The sequence below is a fragment of the Misgurnus anguillicaudatus genome, chromosome 13, assembly GCF_027580225.2.
Source record: "Misgurnus anguillicaudatus chromosome 13, ASM2758022v2, whole genome shotgun sequence".
Taxonomy (NCBI): domain Eukaryota; kingdom Metazoa; phylum Chordata; class Actinopteri; order Cypriniformes; family Cobitidae; genus Misgurnus; species Misgurnus anguillicaudatus.
In genome coordinates this window covers 25,778,323-25,793,820 of record NC_073349.2, presented here as the reverse complement: position 1 = coordinate 25,793,820, position 15,498 = coordinate 25,778,323, and the positions used below count along the sequence as shown (strand labels likewise).

The 15,498-nt window shown below is 37.0% G+C and overlaps 2 protein-coding genes across 4 annotated transcripts; both read left to right on the top strand.

Annotated features, from left to right (window-relative positions):
- Nucleotides 1-626: 626 nt before the first annotated feature.
- fam110c (family with sequence similarity 110 member C) lies at nt 627-2,719 on the top strand. Its single transcript, XM_073875470.1, has one exon. The coding sequence runs from the start codon at nt 757-759 to the stop codon at nt 1,723-1,725; it is 969 nt and encodes a 322-aa protein (XP_073731571.1). The 5' UTR covers nt 627-756; the 3' UTR covers nt 1,726-2,719.
- A 1,497-nt stretch (nt 2,720-4,216) lies between these two features.
- On the top strand, nt 4,217-14,346 carry fbxo25 (F-box protein 25). Of its 3 annotated transcripts, none has more exons than XM_055187587.2 (11): nt 4,217-4,326; nt 6,112-6,243; nt 8,315-8,418; nt 8,747-8,796; nt 8,959-9,051; nt 9,196-9,289; nt 11,093-11,277; nt 11,411-11,593; nt 12,347-12,490; nt 13,747-13,773; nt 14,156-14,346. In XM_055187587.2, the coding sequence occupies exons 2-11, from the start codon at nt 6,122-6,124 to the stop codon at nt 14,243-14,245; spliced, it is 1,092 nt and encodes a 363-aa protein (XP_055043562.2). In that variant the 5' UTR covers nt 4,217-4,326; nt 6,112-6,121; the 3' UTR covers nt 14,246-14,346. The 3 variants fall into 3 exon arrangements, with proteins under 3 accessions (XP_055043562.2, XP_055043561.2, XP_055043564.2); XM_055187586.2 differs by lacking the exon at nt 4,217-4,326 and adding an exon at nt 5,400-5,555; XM_055187589.2 differs by lacking the exon at nt 4,217-4,326 and adding an exon at nt 5,443-5,555 and having other exon boundaries at nt 6,109-6,243.
- Nucleotides 14,347-15,498: the final 1,152 nt, after the last annotated feature.

Genomic DNA, 15,498 nt, shown 5'->3' with positions numbered 1-15,498 from the left:
CTTTCCAGCCACTTTCTGCCATAAATCACTTTGTGTGTATCTTTGTTTTAGTGGGAGTGTAGGGAGATAAAATTTGATGTGTAATACGAAATAAAAAGAAAAGACACTATAAATAAAACTTTTGATATGTGATCCATCATCATAAACATAAGTTTCCAACTATTCTTTCTCTGTTTTCAGGTATGTAAGTCACACAGGGATGTTTGATTTTCATAGGTGTTCTTGGAGTATGTTTTATTTATAAAATCATTTTCTTAACAATATTTAATAATATTTAAGTACTTCAAGTGGGTTAATGAAGTACTACATTTGACAAATACACAGAGACTGCATAAAATACAGTATGCAGATGTTTTATCTGTACCATTGTGACGCAGATGGTGAATTTGGCACATTTAAATGTATATTTGATCTAAAAGACAAACATGCAATGTCATTTTGATACATAATCTAATACAATAGCACTTTAAATGCACTTTTAAATACTTTTGGGGCCACTTAAATCCTTTCCTCAATATCTTTTGAAGTAGACCTACTTTTTCTAGACTTCTCCAATGAAAGAGTAAAGTGTCTTAACCTGTTAGTGGGTGGAGTAAAGATGAGTAGTAGTATGAACAGGTAAGTTTGCGTCATTGCGCTCTCAGTTATCAGCTCTCTGCAACACGTTTTGGAGTGCGTCTCAACACAAGTAGTGGCATTTGTGGATGTAAAACGGCATACTGATCATTTCGGTGTTTGCTTACCTAGATCGTATAAATGCTTAAGAAAACGCTAGGCTCGCCCAACGTGGACGCGTCGCGCATTCTTGGGAAGGGACCGGAGTATTTGAGGAGACAAATTGAACGCGAGAGCGAGGGGAATAATGGGCGCGTTAGCGCCGTGGAGAGACTGGCGGCCAGTAAACCGCAATACATAAAGAGCCAACAAGTGGACGGTTCTGCTCAAGAGCCAGCGTCTGCCTCTGAAGTGTCCTCAAACGTGCACAGTTCCGTTCAAAAAGCCACCAGTGTTGATGCTGAGAATGAACAGACGCGTCAAGAGGAGACCAATGTGGTGAGACGAATCAGTTCTAAAAAACGCGACTCGATTCTTTTGTACAGGCAGAAATGTGAACTATTGAAAGGGACGCCCGGTGGAAGCAAGAGGTTAATTAAAAAGTCGCTATTCTCTCTTAAAGACAAGACCAACGCGTTTCCAGAGGCGCAAGGTGACATCTCTGAGTTAGATTATAAGAAAGACATCGCACTTTGCACCACGCGTAAAGACTGCGAAAACGACTCAACTGCGTCAACGAAGTTTGACCCACTAGTAGCGCCTCCTCACAGGAGGGTCGCCGAAACTCGCGACCAGGAGCGAAAGAGCAGGAGGGGGGTGGCGCGCTCCAGCTCCGACATCAGTTCCCGCTACTCGAAAAACTTCGCAGACTTCGACGCGTTCTTTAGGTACTGCGGCCTCGATGGTGACATCATTATATCCATGGGCAAAGATAACTTCTCCGTGCGCTCGGACGACCACGGCTACAACATTCGTAGCGTCAGCGTTTCGACTTCGGACGACGGGCTCTCGAGGAGCAGCGGACACAGCGACGGACGTCAAGAGGAAGAGTCGCAGGAGACGGTACGACAAGGGCCATCTGTCATAGAGCGCAACGCGCGCATCATCAAGTGGCTATACAGCTGCAGAAATGCAGCAGAGTCGGGAAAGGCTCTTCGAGATCTGGATTAGAGTTTTGTGGTTCTCCATCAGATACCCAACATAGTTTTGGCCCTGGTTTATAGGTCCTTTAACTTGGGTTATGTCAGTTGGTTAGGACATGTCTTCATGCAAAGTGCTAAATCTTGGCTTTAAATTAAGGGTCCTTGAGGGCTCTTTGTTGAACTGTGTATGGTTCCATAAGGAACCTGTAACACACAAAAGGTGCAAAAAAGCTTCTTCAGATTATCAATAGGCTATTTTTTACCTTTGTTGTATTAGAATGTCATGATTGTATATATTAGGTGTTTTTTTCAGTATGGGTTTCTGGGGATCAAACCCATGACTGTTGCAGTGTTCTACTTATTACTTGAACACTTCATTTTGTGTTATTTGAAGATGAACCTTGCATTTTTGCTGTCACGTTAGTTTACAGAGACATTCAACATTTTAACGTTTCTTTCAGCAATGGAATGCAGAAGATAGCACCTTGCCTTGAGATACGGAAAGATATGGCCTCAAACAAACACTTTATAGTTCATTGTTGCGTAACAGAGGAAACGGTGAAGAAAAGCATGTGTGTTCACACCCTGTTTGGGTGGGTATAATCTGTGCCAATCTTACACAGGTTAAAAAGATCATGTGACTGTTTTATCCGGACTACTGGCTGTATCGTCATATCTTTCCTGACTCACTCTACCGTAAAAATTTACTCACACAATAACATAATGTTTAAGTATCCTGTTATGGTGGCGAAATGCTTGAGTCAAAAATCCGGACACGCTTATATACTTTGGAAATCTTGTGGTGTTAGCTCTTGTTATGTGTTTTTAATATTAAAAGTAATAAAAACACTGCATATTGTTTAAAAAATATAAAGTAGTATTTTGTTAAATGACAATAAATGCATATTTAATAAAAATGAATCTTTTGCTTTGTGCACAGAAAGTAACCCCTCTGGCATGCAGACGTTGGGGCAGGTTTGATCTTGCACTGGGAGTGTTTTTTTTACCTTTGCACTACTTTTAATGAATTTTTAAAACTCTAGATTTACAATTGAACTTGAGGATTTTGTTTTATTCAAAAGCTTTCAGAATAAAACATCAGTCATTTATGATTTTTTTAAACAGGGATGTTTTAGATACAAATTTAGGTTGCTTTCTCTTAAGTTGCTTGGATATTGAACATCCAATATATGAAGGTAACTTTCAGCTTGCAGCATTAAGTTAAATCAACTTGGTTTTGCAAGTCAATGCAACCAATCATTTTTTAGTTTTGACCTGTGATAAGTTAACTTATAAAAACAAGTTGAAATTGTTTAACTTAATTTTTTTTATAGTGTAGTAATTGTTTCTTACAGGTGACTTTTTCCTTAACCCTTGTGGGTTTTTTAAATTCACTACCCTTTTGGTTTTTTCGTTTAAAAAAAAGGCCACTAAATCGAACGGCTGTAAAAAGGTATCGGATTTTTTTTTTTTCAATTTTCTTTTTCGTGGATCTGTTGATCGACCTCAGTACTGATCAAAACTACCAAATGTTTACAAAACTTCCATGATTTTAACTCTTTAATTGTCAAGGTCATAAGTGGTGTCACTGATTTTGGGGAAAAAACACACAAATTGACAGATTTCCAATATAAAAAGTGATTGTGGACTGGGTTTTATTTTACAGTCTTTGGCATGCCAAAGATTGGTAAAAACATTAGAGCATACACACGCGCACACGCACATTAATATGCTGTTATACTCCATATAACTCAATGTATAAGCCAGAAATTAGCTCTGTTTTTTTGCACAAGCCTACTAAAGGGTTAATGGTGCCACATGGTGATCAACAGAAAAATTGACAAATTTTACCTCTTAGCAAAAGGAAAAACCAACAACAATCAAGAATGCATGATAATATGGTGTCATGGCTTTACAATCAAAAAATGTCATTATAATGGAAGTCAGTGGGGCAAAAAATCCACAAACAACTAATTAGAGAGAAAAAAAATAAAACTGATGCTGCAAAAAAGCTAAAAAATGCATCAAAGCAAATGTTTTTACCAATCTTTGACAAGCCGAAGACTGTGAGAAAGGATAAAAAATCCAGTCCACAATTTTATATTGAAAATCTGTAATTGTGTGTGTTTTTGTCATCAAATCAGTGACACCACTTATGAACTTGGCAATTAAAGAGTTAAAATCATGGACATTTTGTAAGCATTTGGTAGTTTTGATCAGGGTGATTAACAGATTTATGAAAAAAATTGGAAAAAATATTGATCAGTTTTTACAGCCGTTTAATTTAGTGGCTTTTTTGTATACGAACAACCCGAAAGGGTAGTAAATTTGTCCACGGTATATTGTTGAGTTTTTGAAGCATTTTCTTAAAATATATGTCAATATAAGATTTGTCACCAAAAATCATTCCATTTGCTAAAACACAGAGAAAGTGGTGGCCAGATTAAGACATAAAATATGGCCAAAAATGACAACTCATGAGGGTTAAGGAAAGTTTTACATAATTTGCACTGTGCTATGGACTTTCTACCTTAGCAAATGTGGGAGGTTTTATTACAAAGACTATTACAGTTAAATCAGGAAAGGCTTTAAATCAAAAGTCCAGCTGCATAAGACCTTTCCTTGTATGGTATGTTAACATTTCCACTTTTTTGTTGTTTTATAAATCATTGTGTTTGATAATTGGGTAACACTTTACAATAAGGTTGTATTTGGTAACATTATTAATGCATATAACATGAGCTAATGAACAATACCTCTACAGCATTTTTTAAATATTAGTTTGTGTTAATTTCAGCATTTACTAATACATTTAAAACATTTTAAAATCAAACGTAACATTTGTTAATACACAGTGAACTAACAATTGTATTGCATTAACAAAGATTAACAAATGCAACCTCATTGTAAAGTGTTACCGATAATTGTTTTGATAATTTGAAAAATTACTGCTGATGAGCCCTCATGGAGTCTTTGAAAGATACCACACAAAAGTTGTATTGAGCTTTAAAACTAACCAATAAGGCTGAAACGTTTAAAAGCCATTTTAGAAGACTTTAGTAAAGACTTTAAGGATGTGCTTTTACAAAAATTCACTTAATAACACTACTTGAAGCAAATGGGAAATTATTGAAATTAAAATAAGGACAGCTGCCCAGGTTTCTATTTTATTAATTTTATTAGTGAAGATGTGTAGCCTGCTTTAGTTTGGGTTAGTCTTTGGCTGCAATAACTGTCCATATATATATTTTCAGTCTATAAAGATGAGAACTGACTCTTGGTGTACAATAAGTGATAGCGGACAGGTCTGCCAATTTAGTATTAATATAAATATACAGATAGCATTTTAATTCGCTTTGTAGTATTTTAATAAGTATCTGATTTCATAATTTGTTTTTTTCTGGGGCTTGAATTATTTTGTGAATACAGCTTTGGGAACAACTGGTTGAAGAGTCTTGAAGTGCACCTATTTGTTACTCCTACGCAAAACACGTCATATAAATGTTTATCTAGTCACGTAAATGTTTATCTAGTGATATTTAGTATCGCGTTTATCCCATCATGTATTTTCCCCATTACCCTTCCCCCATCGCGAAATCAAAACACGACAACATGTGCAGACTCTCTGTGTCACGTGTAAGAAGCTGCCTTTACAGAGAGCTCGGAATAAATCCCATAGTGATCGACAGGTTCAAGAACCAATCAGCTTGGGAATTCCGGGTAGCAACAAAATAAATACAAACACGACGGCCAATCACAAAGGGCGGGGGGCGTGCCGTACATTCCGCTTTTCTGACTGTTTACTTCCGTCAATATTCAAAGACAAGCAGAAAATATCAACATAACAAAGGAACCGCTGTAAGTAAAGTGAAATATACGTCGTTTAGCAATGCAAATATTGTTTATGTGTATAAAATAACGATAGAGGTTGAGATTAATGCTGTCTTTGATGTTTTGTCGAGGATAGACAGATGCGCTTTCTGACAGGTTTTTCTTTTGACCAAATGTATTGGCTGTAGATTGTCAGCCAAGCAAAATATTATATTATATCATTTTTATACATTACTTTGTATATTTTGTCTATCTGTCAGTTCGACTGTCTGTCTAAATCTATAGATAAATTATAATTGTATATAGTAGAATAGAATATAGACATATAGATATACTAGATTCTAAATATATAGATGTAGAATATATATAGATACTAATATAGATAGATAATAATTGTAAAATAAGCCTTTATATTTAATATTATTATTGTCTTATCATGATGATATTGTTTCATATTTTGATCTTTATGTTACTGGCAGATCTTATGATCTTATCATGATGATAATATTTCATATTATGATGTGAATGTGTCATATTGGCATTTATAAGATAAGAGTTTGCTGTATTCATGTCTCTGGAGCAGGTGTAACAAAATGCCATTCTTGGGCCAAGACTGGAGATCTCCGGGCTGGAGCTGGATCAAAACTGAGGATGGATGGAAACGCTTTGAATATTTCGGCTTGGGAGATAACATCAATGAACTCAAATTGGGAGAGTAAGAAATGCTTTGAATTATGAAAATGCAGTGTTTTACATTTATGTAATATTTTTTGTATGTTAGGGACAGTCTGGAGTAACCAGAAGTTAAGTGTCTAGATTAAGGGAGCAAAACCGATGATCATTCATCCTCAGATTCAAACCTACAAACTTTGTTTACCTGCCAAGGTCTTTTAGCATTAGCTGTAGCCTACTATAAATAACACCTGGGTCATTTTGTTTTGTTAGTAAAAAGAATGCATTGTCTGGAGGAAGTGACAAAAGGGGAAGTGTGTTTGTGGCGTGTGGGAAGGTCAGGTATCTGTGTTTAGATTTGGTGTGTGTCAAAAACAGTCTTTGTGGTTATTTTCTGGAGTAGCCTAGAATAGACGTCAGCAAACCAGTTTATGAATTCAAACTATTACATATATACATACTCTGAACGAAAAACAGACCTGAGGTCGGGTTGGGCATAACTATAAGGAAATAGACTAGTGCTGCCTCACGAATAGTCGCGACTAATCATTTGCAGAATAAAAAGTTTTGTTTACATAATATATGTGGGTGCACTGTGTAATAATTATGTATAAATACGCACCCCCCCCCCACACACACTCACGTATATAATTAAGAAACATTTGCATTTGTATATACATGTTTATATTTATATATAATTTATATAATTTTTTCTTAAAATTATACATGTATATGTGTGTATTTATATATACATAATTACTATACACACTACACACACATATACAGTGAGGAAAATAAGTATTTGAACACCCTGCTATTTTGCAAGTTCTCCAACTTACCAATCATGGAGGGGTCTGAAATTGTCATCGTAGGTGCATGTCCGCTGTGAGAGACATAATCTAAAAAAAATATATGTATGATTTTTTTAAACAATTTATTTGTATGATACAGCTGCAAATAAGTATTTCAACATCTGTCTATCAGCTAGAATTCTGACCTTCAAAGACCTGTTAGTCTGCCTGTTAAAATGTCCACCTCCACTCCATTTATTATCCTAAATTAGATGCATTTGTTTGAGGTTGTTAGCTGCACAAAGACACCTGTCCATCCCATACAATCAGTAAGAATCCAACTACTAACATGGCCAAGACCAAAGAGCTGTCCAAAGACACGAGACCTAATTGTACACCTCCACAAGGCTGGAAAGGGCTATGGGGAAATTGCCAAGCAGCTTGGTGAAAAAAGGTCCAGTGTTGGAGCAATCATTAGAAAATGGAACATGACTGTCAATCTCCCTCGGACTGGGGCTCCATGCAAGATCTCACCTCGTGGGGTCTTAATGATCCCAAGAAAGGTGAGAAATCAGCACAGAACTACATGGGAGGAGCTGGTCAATGACCTGAAAAGAGCTGGGACGACCGTTTCCAAGGTTACTGTTGGTAATACACTAAGACATCATGGTTTGAAATCATGCATGGCACGGAAGGTTCCCCTGCTTAAACCAGCACATGTCCAGGCCCATCTTAAGTTTGCCAATGAAGTCATGGAAGAAAGTCATGTGGTCAGATGAGATCAAAATAGGAGTGGAGGAGTGGGCCAAAATCCCTCCTGCAATGTGTGCAAACCTGTTGAAAAACTACAGGAAACGTTTGACCTTTGTAATTGCAAACAAAGACTACTATACAAAATATTAACATTGATTTTCTCCGGTGTTCAAATACTTATTTGCAGCTGTATCATACAAATAAATTGCTAAAAAAATCATACATTGTGATTTCTGGATTTTTTTAGATTATGTCTCTCAGAGTGGACATGCACCTACGATGACAATTTCAGACCCCTACATGACTTCTAAGTGGGAGAACTTGCAAAATAGCAGGGTGTTCAAATACTTATTTTCCTCACTGTATTATGTAAACAAAAACTTTTATTCTGCAAACGATTAGTCACGACTAATCGTGAGGCAGCACTAAAATAGTCTAGTTTGCTTAAATATGACTACACACACTCATCTTTCTTTGCTCTTTGTGTGTGTTGTGTAACTAACGTCAGGTGACCTAAATTTACTTTGGGACTTGACGCAGTAATTAACATTCATATTCTATGTTTTTTAGATTGGACAATGATAACAAGGAGAACGTATTTGTGGGAGATGTTTGTGAAGTCGCTACCAAGAAGAGAAAAAAGGACTTTTTCAACAACAACACAAAATCACAATGTAAAAATTACATCATATTTATTTATAATAATTTGCTACTGTAATTCATTCCCTTCATTTTTGCATTCTCACTTTTATTATTTGCAAAGTTTCTAGTCTTATTTGCAACTGTTTACTATGTCTTTTTTTTGAAGTGGAGGTTTTTGCCAAAAAAAGCTTGCATGCACTTAGAGGGTTTTGCAGTGAAAGGCAGTCAATTTTGTGACATTTGTGAAAATAACATGCTAGCGCGGTTTGTAAATGTTAACTTAATGCAGTGCTGGATACAACAGGACTACATGTTGACCATTAACTGGATTATATGATATTATTTTGTCTTTTCTTGTAGTTTTGTTTCAAGAGAAATGGATTTATGTTCAGAAGGAGAGTACGAGAGAGGTGAGAGATATAGATATGATTATGTGTTAATAATTCACTTCATTGTTTATATTTCATAGTTCTTCTATCATCGGTGATCCTTGTCCTTATGGTCCTTATCTTTATGACTATTTTGGACAAAGTGTATGTTTTCAATAGAAATGTACATGTATGTTGTTTCAGAGGCATGGATACTGTACACTTGGTGAGGCCTTTAACCGTCTGGATTTTTCCAGTGCCATTCATGACGTGCGTCGATTCAACTATGTGGTCAAAGTAAGATATTCCATGTTTTGCTGTATAATTCCTATCATCCCTCACCAGGGAAGTGGATGCTTGTTCCCGTCTGACTCACTTCTCTGATACCTCTCCTAATACTCTCTCACTGTTTGTCCATTTCTTTCGTGTGATCATCCGTAGCTTCTGCAGTTGATCGCCAAGTCCCAGCTGACATCTTTGAGTGGAGCTGCTCAGAAGAACTACTTTAATGTCTTGGAGAAGATTGTGAAGAAAGGTGAGGGATTGTTTATGCTTTATGCTGCGTGCACTTCGCCAGCGACTAGCAATGGCAGAGCGACACAATAATCTAATGGAAGCTTAGTGACGTCCATTGGCGACAGGAAGTGGGTGTGTCCAGCTATGCGACAAAGAGAGCGTAGAGTGAAGCAGTGGAGTTTACGTCATTCGTCTTTCGTCATTTAACAAAAGGACAGTTAATCATTTGTTTATAGTTGTTACAACCAGAATTAAGAACACTTCCTAACGACCTCATTGAAATAGACGGGCGGCTCAAAGACAAAGTTACTGTTGGTGTTGACACAGCATTATAAGGGTGCACGATATTGAAGAGAAATGCAATAATGGTTTTGATGGGTACCATCAATACAATTTATTTCAAAACTGAAAATCTTTTCTGAGTGATGATCATCTAACATTTGTGTGCCAGTCTTTTTGACTTTGACTAGAAATTATTTTTTAAAGTATTAAAATAATTTAGTTATTGCAAACTATTGTGACATGCATATTTCGGTAATGCTGTATTTCGATAATACGAAGATATTTGCAGCCTTATGCTGCATACACACCAAATGCGAAGCATTGCGTTCCTCTAGATTACTTGGGGGATTTCACTGTGTCATGCTAATATTTCACTTGAGTCGCGTTGTGACGCGTTTGAGTGCGAGTAGCGAGTTCACATCTATTTGCGTCTTTGCATTGACTATGTATGTAATTTACTCGCGCAAATCATTGAATTTGCATTTGGTGTGTACGTACGCCTCAGTTCCTTATGCTGCTTACACACACCAAACGTGAAGCAGCAAGTTTATCGCTTCAGATTACTCGCAGGATTTAACTTTGTGTCATGCAAATTTTTTGCTCGAGTTGAATATTTCCAATTTGCGCGAAGACGCGTTTGAGACGAATAGCGCCTGATTCGCGGCATTTGCATTGCCCTGGGCGAGTTAGCGTCTATTCGCACCTTTGCATTGACTTTGTATGTACATATACTCGCGCAAATCATTGAATTTGCGTTTGGTGTGTACACCCCATTATTGCAAAATTGTCTGCATTTAAAAAAAGGGTAGTCGCTTTATCCATGTAGCAAAAATATAGAATACTTTAACTTTTAACTCTTTTCCCACCATTGACGAGTTATCTTGTCAATTAAGAGAAAAAATTTGCCTGAAAAAACGTGTTCCTGATGAGTTTTTAGGGTAACCTGTAATACCGCGAATATCCGCCAGCTGGCGCCCTTACCCAATTGATAAAAAACTGAAGCAAAAATGTATTTGTTAATTTTACACTACATGTATGTTTTGATAATCATTCTGAATCTGATTGAATGCAAATATTTTTTATTTTTTAAGAAAAAATACCCATAAATAAAAGTTTTTAAATGGAGAAAATATCAAGATATGATGAAACATTTTTTCCCGATTTGTTTGTTTATTGTTTGTTTAAAAGCAGAGGGTCTGTTCTTTCATTTGATGTATTTGTATGTTTATATATTTTTAGAAGAAAATTTTCCTGGAAGGCATTTTATGAAACTTTTGTGAAGATCACAAAAAATGCTGGCTGGCAACTTTAAAAGAAAAAGGCTGGCAGGGAATGAGTTAATACAGTGACTTTTAAAAGTTCACAATTAAAATATGATATTCAAATTTTAAATATGGAAATGAATAAAATAAGCAGGTTTGTGACATTAAAATGCTTCAAACCATATCGTGTGTGCTTTACATGGTTAACATGTTAAAAAGCTTGATAAATTGTTTGTTTTAATGTTTTTTTTTTGTTTGTTTGTTTATTTAATTGCCAGTTCTGGATGATCATCAGAACCCACGACTGATCAAGGCGTTGCTGCACGATCTCAGCTCCACCCTCTGCATCCTCATGCGAGAGGTTGGGAAATCTGTGCTGGTTGGCAACATCAACATTTGGGTCTGCCGTTTAGAAACTATCCTAAACTGGCAACAGCAGCTCAACAATTTACAAATTCCAAAGGTAGCCCCTCAATTGTCTTTGTATTGATTTGTGTGTTTGTCTGTGTCCAGTCACCGAAAAACAGACACTACAGTTTAGAGTTTTAAACAGCGGATGGTTTAAAAGTAATAAAGTCAAATGTGTTTCTTTGCAGAATGTTTCAAAAGGGATGACGCTCAGTGACCTCCCTCTTCACATGCAAAACAACATCCTGTACAAGTTTTCTGATGCCTGTGACATCATCAACCTGGGACAAACCACACCAACATTGCACATGCTCAGTGAGGACCGGCAACTGTGGAAGAAATTGTGCCAATTTCATTTTGCCGAGAAACAGGTAGGAGATTGAGACCAGGATTTCTTTTTAATCGATCTCACATCGTTCAGAGAAAAAAAATCTATATTACTGTGAATTTAAATGGCAAATTAAAAATGTATGGTGCATGGTGTGATTTAATTTAAAACAACAATATTTTACTACAATATTACAAACACAGCATTTAACCCAAACGCTGCTGCTTCCTTTAACAAGGGCAAAATTCCATTATCAGAACAAAGAGTCAATAGCCAAATATGACCTCAAGAGGGCAGCGCAGGGTCGTTCATGCACCCAGGTCCTATAAACTAGAGTTTCCCAACCAGGTAGTCAGGGCCCACAGGGACTTAAAATTATTAAAACTTGGACAAAACAAGCATTAAATCAAGCTAATTTTTTTTTTTTGGCCATTTTAGTAGTGAATATACTTCTGTCTAGTCATTCCAAGTTCTATTTAATTTTATGTGGAAAAAATTTAGTTAGCCTTCAAATATTGTTGTGGGCAACTAGGGGGCCTTGAAGTGAAAAATGTTGGGAACCACTGCTATAAACAAAGGCCCAAACTTTAGGTTTTGATAGATGGTATACAGCTATGGCCTAAATCTTGTGAAATGTTGGGTTTAGGGTTAGGACAAAACAGTGCTCATCCGGCAAGATTTGGTCATTGCTGTATCCCTTCTAGCCACAAACCAAACTGAACCCAACATATACTGGTAGTGAGTGGGAGTTCTCTCATCTACATTCACAGAGGTCTTTGTATTTGTGTCTATTCAGTTTTGCAGGCACTTGATCCTATCAGAGAAGGGCCATGTCGACTGGAAGCTGATGTTTTTTACGCTTCAGAAATATTACCCTCAGAAAGAACAGTATGGAGACACACTGCAGTTCTGTAGGCACTGTAGCATCCTCTTCTGGAAGGTATGGTACTGTATATACATTGATCTTGAATGAAACAATAGTTCACCCAAATCTTTGTTCCAAACTCTTATGACTTTCTTTTGTCCGTATTACACAAGTTCATGCTTAATGTGAATAAAATATCATAGAAATAGTTTATGACTTTTATTTTCTATATAGTGATGTAATCCATGTATTCAGAAGTGAGCTAATAGTCTAGTGAAATAATTTTAGGATGATTCAACAAAACACACTCACACAGTGATCTGTTTTAATGCTGATTTTTTGCATATTTATGGCTTGACAGCATTGATCCTCAGTTATTCTCATTGTCGGTTAAGAGACGCTCCACTTTTTTGAAGGTGTGCTCGTTTTCCAGCTTCCCTGGAGTTGAACGTTTTATTTTTGCCATTTTGGGGTCCATTGGGCTGGTCTCCGGGTCTGGCGGTGTCACTTTTGGCATGGCTTGGCGTGGTCCATTGAGTTTGATTGGACCATTGGCATTGCGCTCAAAAACGACCAAGGAGTTTTGATATTTTTCCAATTTAAAAATTAACTCTTCTGTAGTTACATTGTGTACTAAGATCGACGGAAAATTAAAAGTTGCGATTTTCTAGGCAGATATGACTAGGAACTATACTCTCATTCAGGCGTAATAATCAAGCACTTTGCTGCCGTAACATGGCTGCAGGAGGCGCAATGATATTGGGCAGTCCCTGAAAATAGTCCTCTGCTATTGAAAGTAACCAAGGGGACTATTTTGGGCAGTGCGTAATATTACTACTTTTTTTGCCAGAATGAGAGTATCTGCCTAGAAAATCGCCAAAACGATTTTCCAAGAGTTTGGAAAAATATCCAAACTCTTTGTTTTTTTGGTGTGATGCTGGTGGTCTGGTCGGGTTCAGTGGATTGTGCTAAGCTATGCTAAAAGTGATACCGCCGGACCCGGAGATCGGCTGAATGGATTCCAAAACGGTGGGAATTAAAAGGTGTTTAGCTCTAGGGGAGCTGGAGAATGGGCATGTTTTAAGAAAGTGGATTGTCCCTTTAAATCATACTGGTTTGCAATGGCTAAATGTTCATTTTGGGTACTTTTCTTTCAACATAAAGGCTAAGCTTAGCATACAATAGCTCTTTATACTTCCAGAAGTTTAAATCCCAACAGTTTTAGGTTTCTACTCCTGTCGCCCTCCTCTGTAATATCAACCCTAAGGACCCTTTAACCTTTGTCATTTTTTCCCTTCCTGTTTTTCTCCTGGTTCCCTTGTCTCCTAAAGGACAGACACCTGGCTTTGCTCTTTAAGGTACACAGAAAACCTTTTGTCAACGTGCCAACAGTATTGCTTTCTATCCATGCCATTTGTTTTATTTCATCAGTTATATCTTTTCTTTTGTTTTACCTACATTGTCAACTTCTCTTTTTCCTTCAAACTTTCTTGCAATTGCAGTCTTAAATGACTTGTTTCATCATGTTTGTATTCTTTTATCTTTGAGTGGATGTATCTCTACGAATGTATTAATATTTTGTATTCAACTTCTCTTTTCTTGTCTTCAGTGTGTCCCGTATCCCACATGCTTCACAGTATTGTCTTTCATACATAAGAAAATTTCTACATGTCAAAAAAACCATCAAAAATTTGTTTATAGATTTAATTGCCCTTCTTTTTTTCTCTCTCTCCAATAAAGGATTCGGGACATCCATGCACATCAAATGATCCAGACAGCTGCCTCACCCCTGTCTCACCCCAGCATTTCATAGACCTCTTCAAATTCTGAGATTCACAATGTTCTTGGATCCGTCACCTTACGATCTTCTAGGGAACAGCTGCAAAACCTCTAACCAAGACTATGAACCTGATTAAACTCTTCAAATTCAACTTCTCCTTATTTCACTGTGTTCCAAAATCACGTCTATCAATCATCTCATCTCTCTCTGACCTTTTTTCTTACCCAAAAATTTAAGGGCTTATAGAAAGGATGTCATAATGTTCGCATTTACTTCTTGTACTGTTTACTCTGATTATAAACTGTTCTTCGAGCACAGATGTATGGGAGTTGAAGGGCAAATAATAATGGTTGCTTGGTGAAAACATAAGGCAAAACAAACTATTCCCAAAAGAGTGAGACGAAACGTCTGGGAGATTTCCTACAGAGACTCTGTTGTCTTTTACGTATGTATTTTCGTTTCGGTGGCAGTGGAATGCACGTCAGACGTAGCTGTACTTCAATGTTTACGTGAGGTCCCGTGTTGTTTTGTTTCGTTGTGCTGTGCGTATATATTTGATGTCTTGACACTAAAGGGTACATTTGCTGCACAAAACAACTTTATACAATACACTTTTGTCAATCAAGTCCGTCACGAGGGCAAATGGAAAATATAATGTAAGCTTTGCTATTTATAAACAAATGTATTTTATATCCTTTCTCTGAACTTTGTAATATTCCTTTACTATTCCAGTAATATAAATGTCATTGAGATGGCTAAGTTGTAGGATGTGTTTGGTACTATCAAACCTTTACCAGAAACACGGTAAAATAAAACTTTGGGAACAAAAATTGTGTTGGTTTGCTGATTTTTAGTTTCATTTAAGAATTGTTTCTATACACAATCTTTTAAGGGCACACAATGTGAAGCTCGTCACAAGTATTTAGCCCGTCATGTGTTTGTTAGGGGGGTCACAATGATTAATGATTAATTGTCGTCATTGCAATGATTTCAGATCACCGCAATGATTGCACATCTCTTTAAAAAACACAAGGGGGAGCTGCAGTGCCTGTATAAATGAGACCATATTAGATGGTGCTCCTTAAAGCAACACTATGTAGTTTCCATGTAAAAATGACTTACAGCTCCCCCATGTGGTTGAAAAGCGCAACAGTGCCTGGTATCAGACACTCTTCTGCAGGCAAGGGGAGGGGCGGGGCTGTGTTTTCTACCCTCCACCGCCACTTTCAGAGTGTGCTTGTAGCAGCTAGGAGGCTGCTCAGGTTGCAGCAACAGTACAATTTGTCCAGTTAAAAGTTGTTCT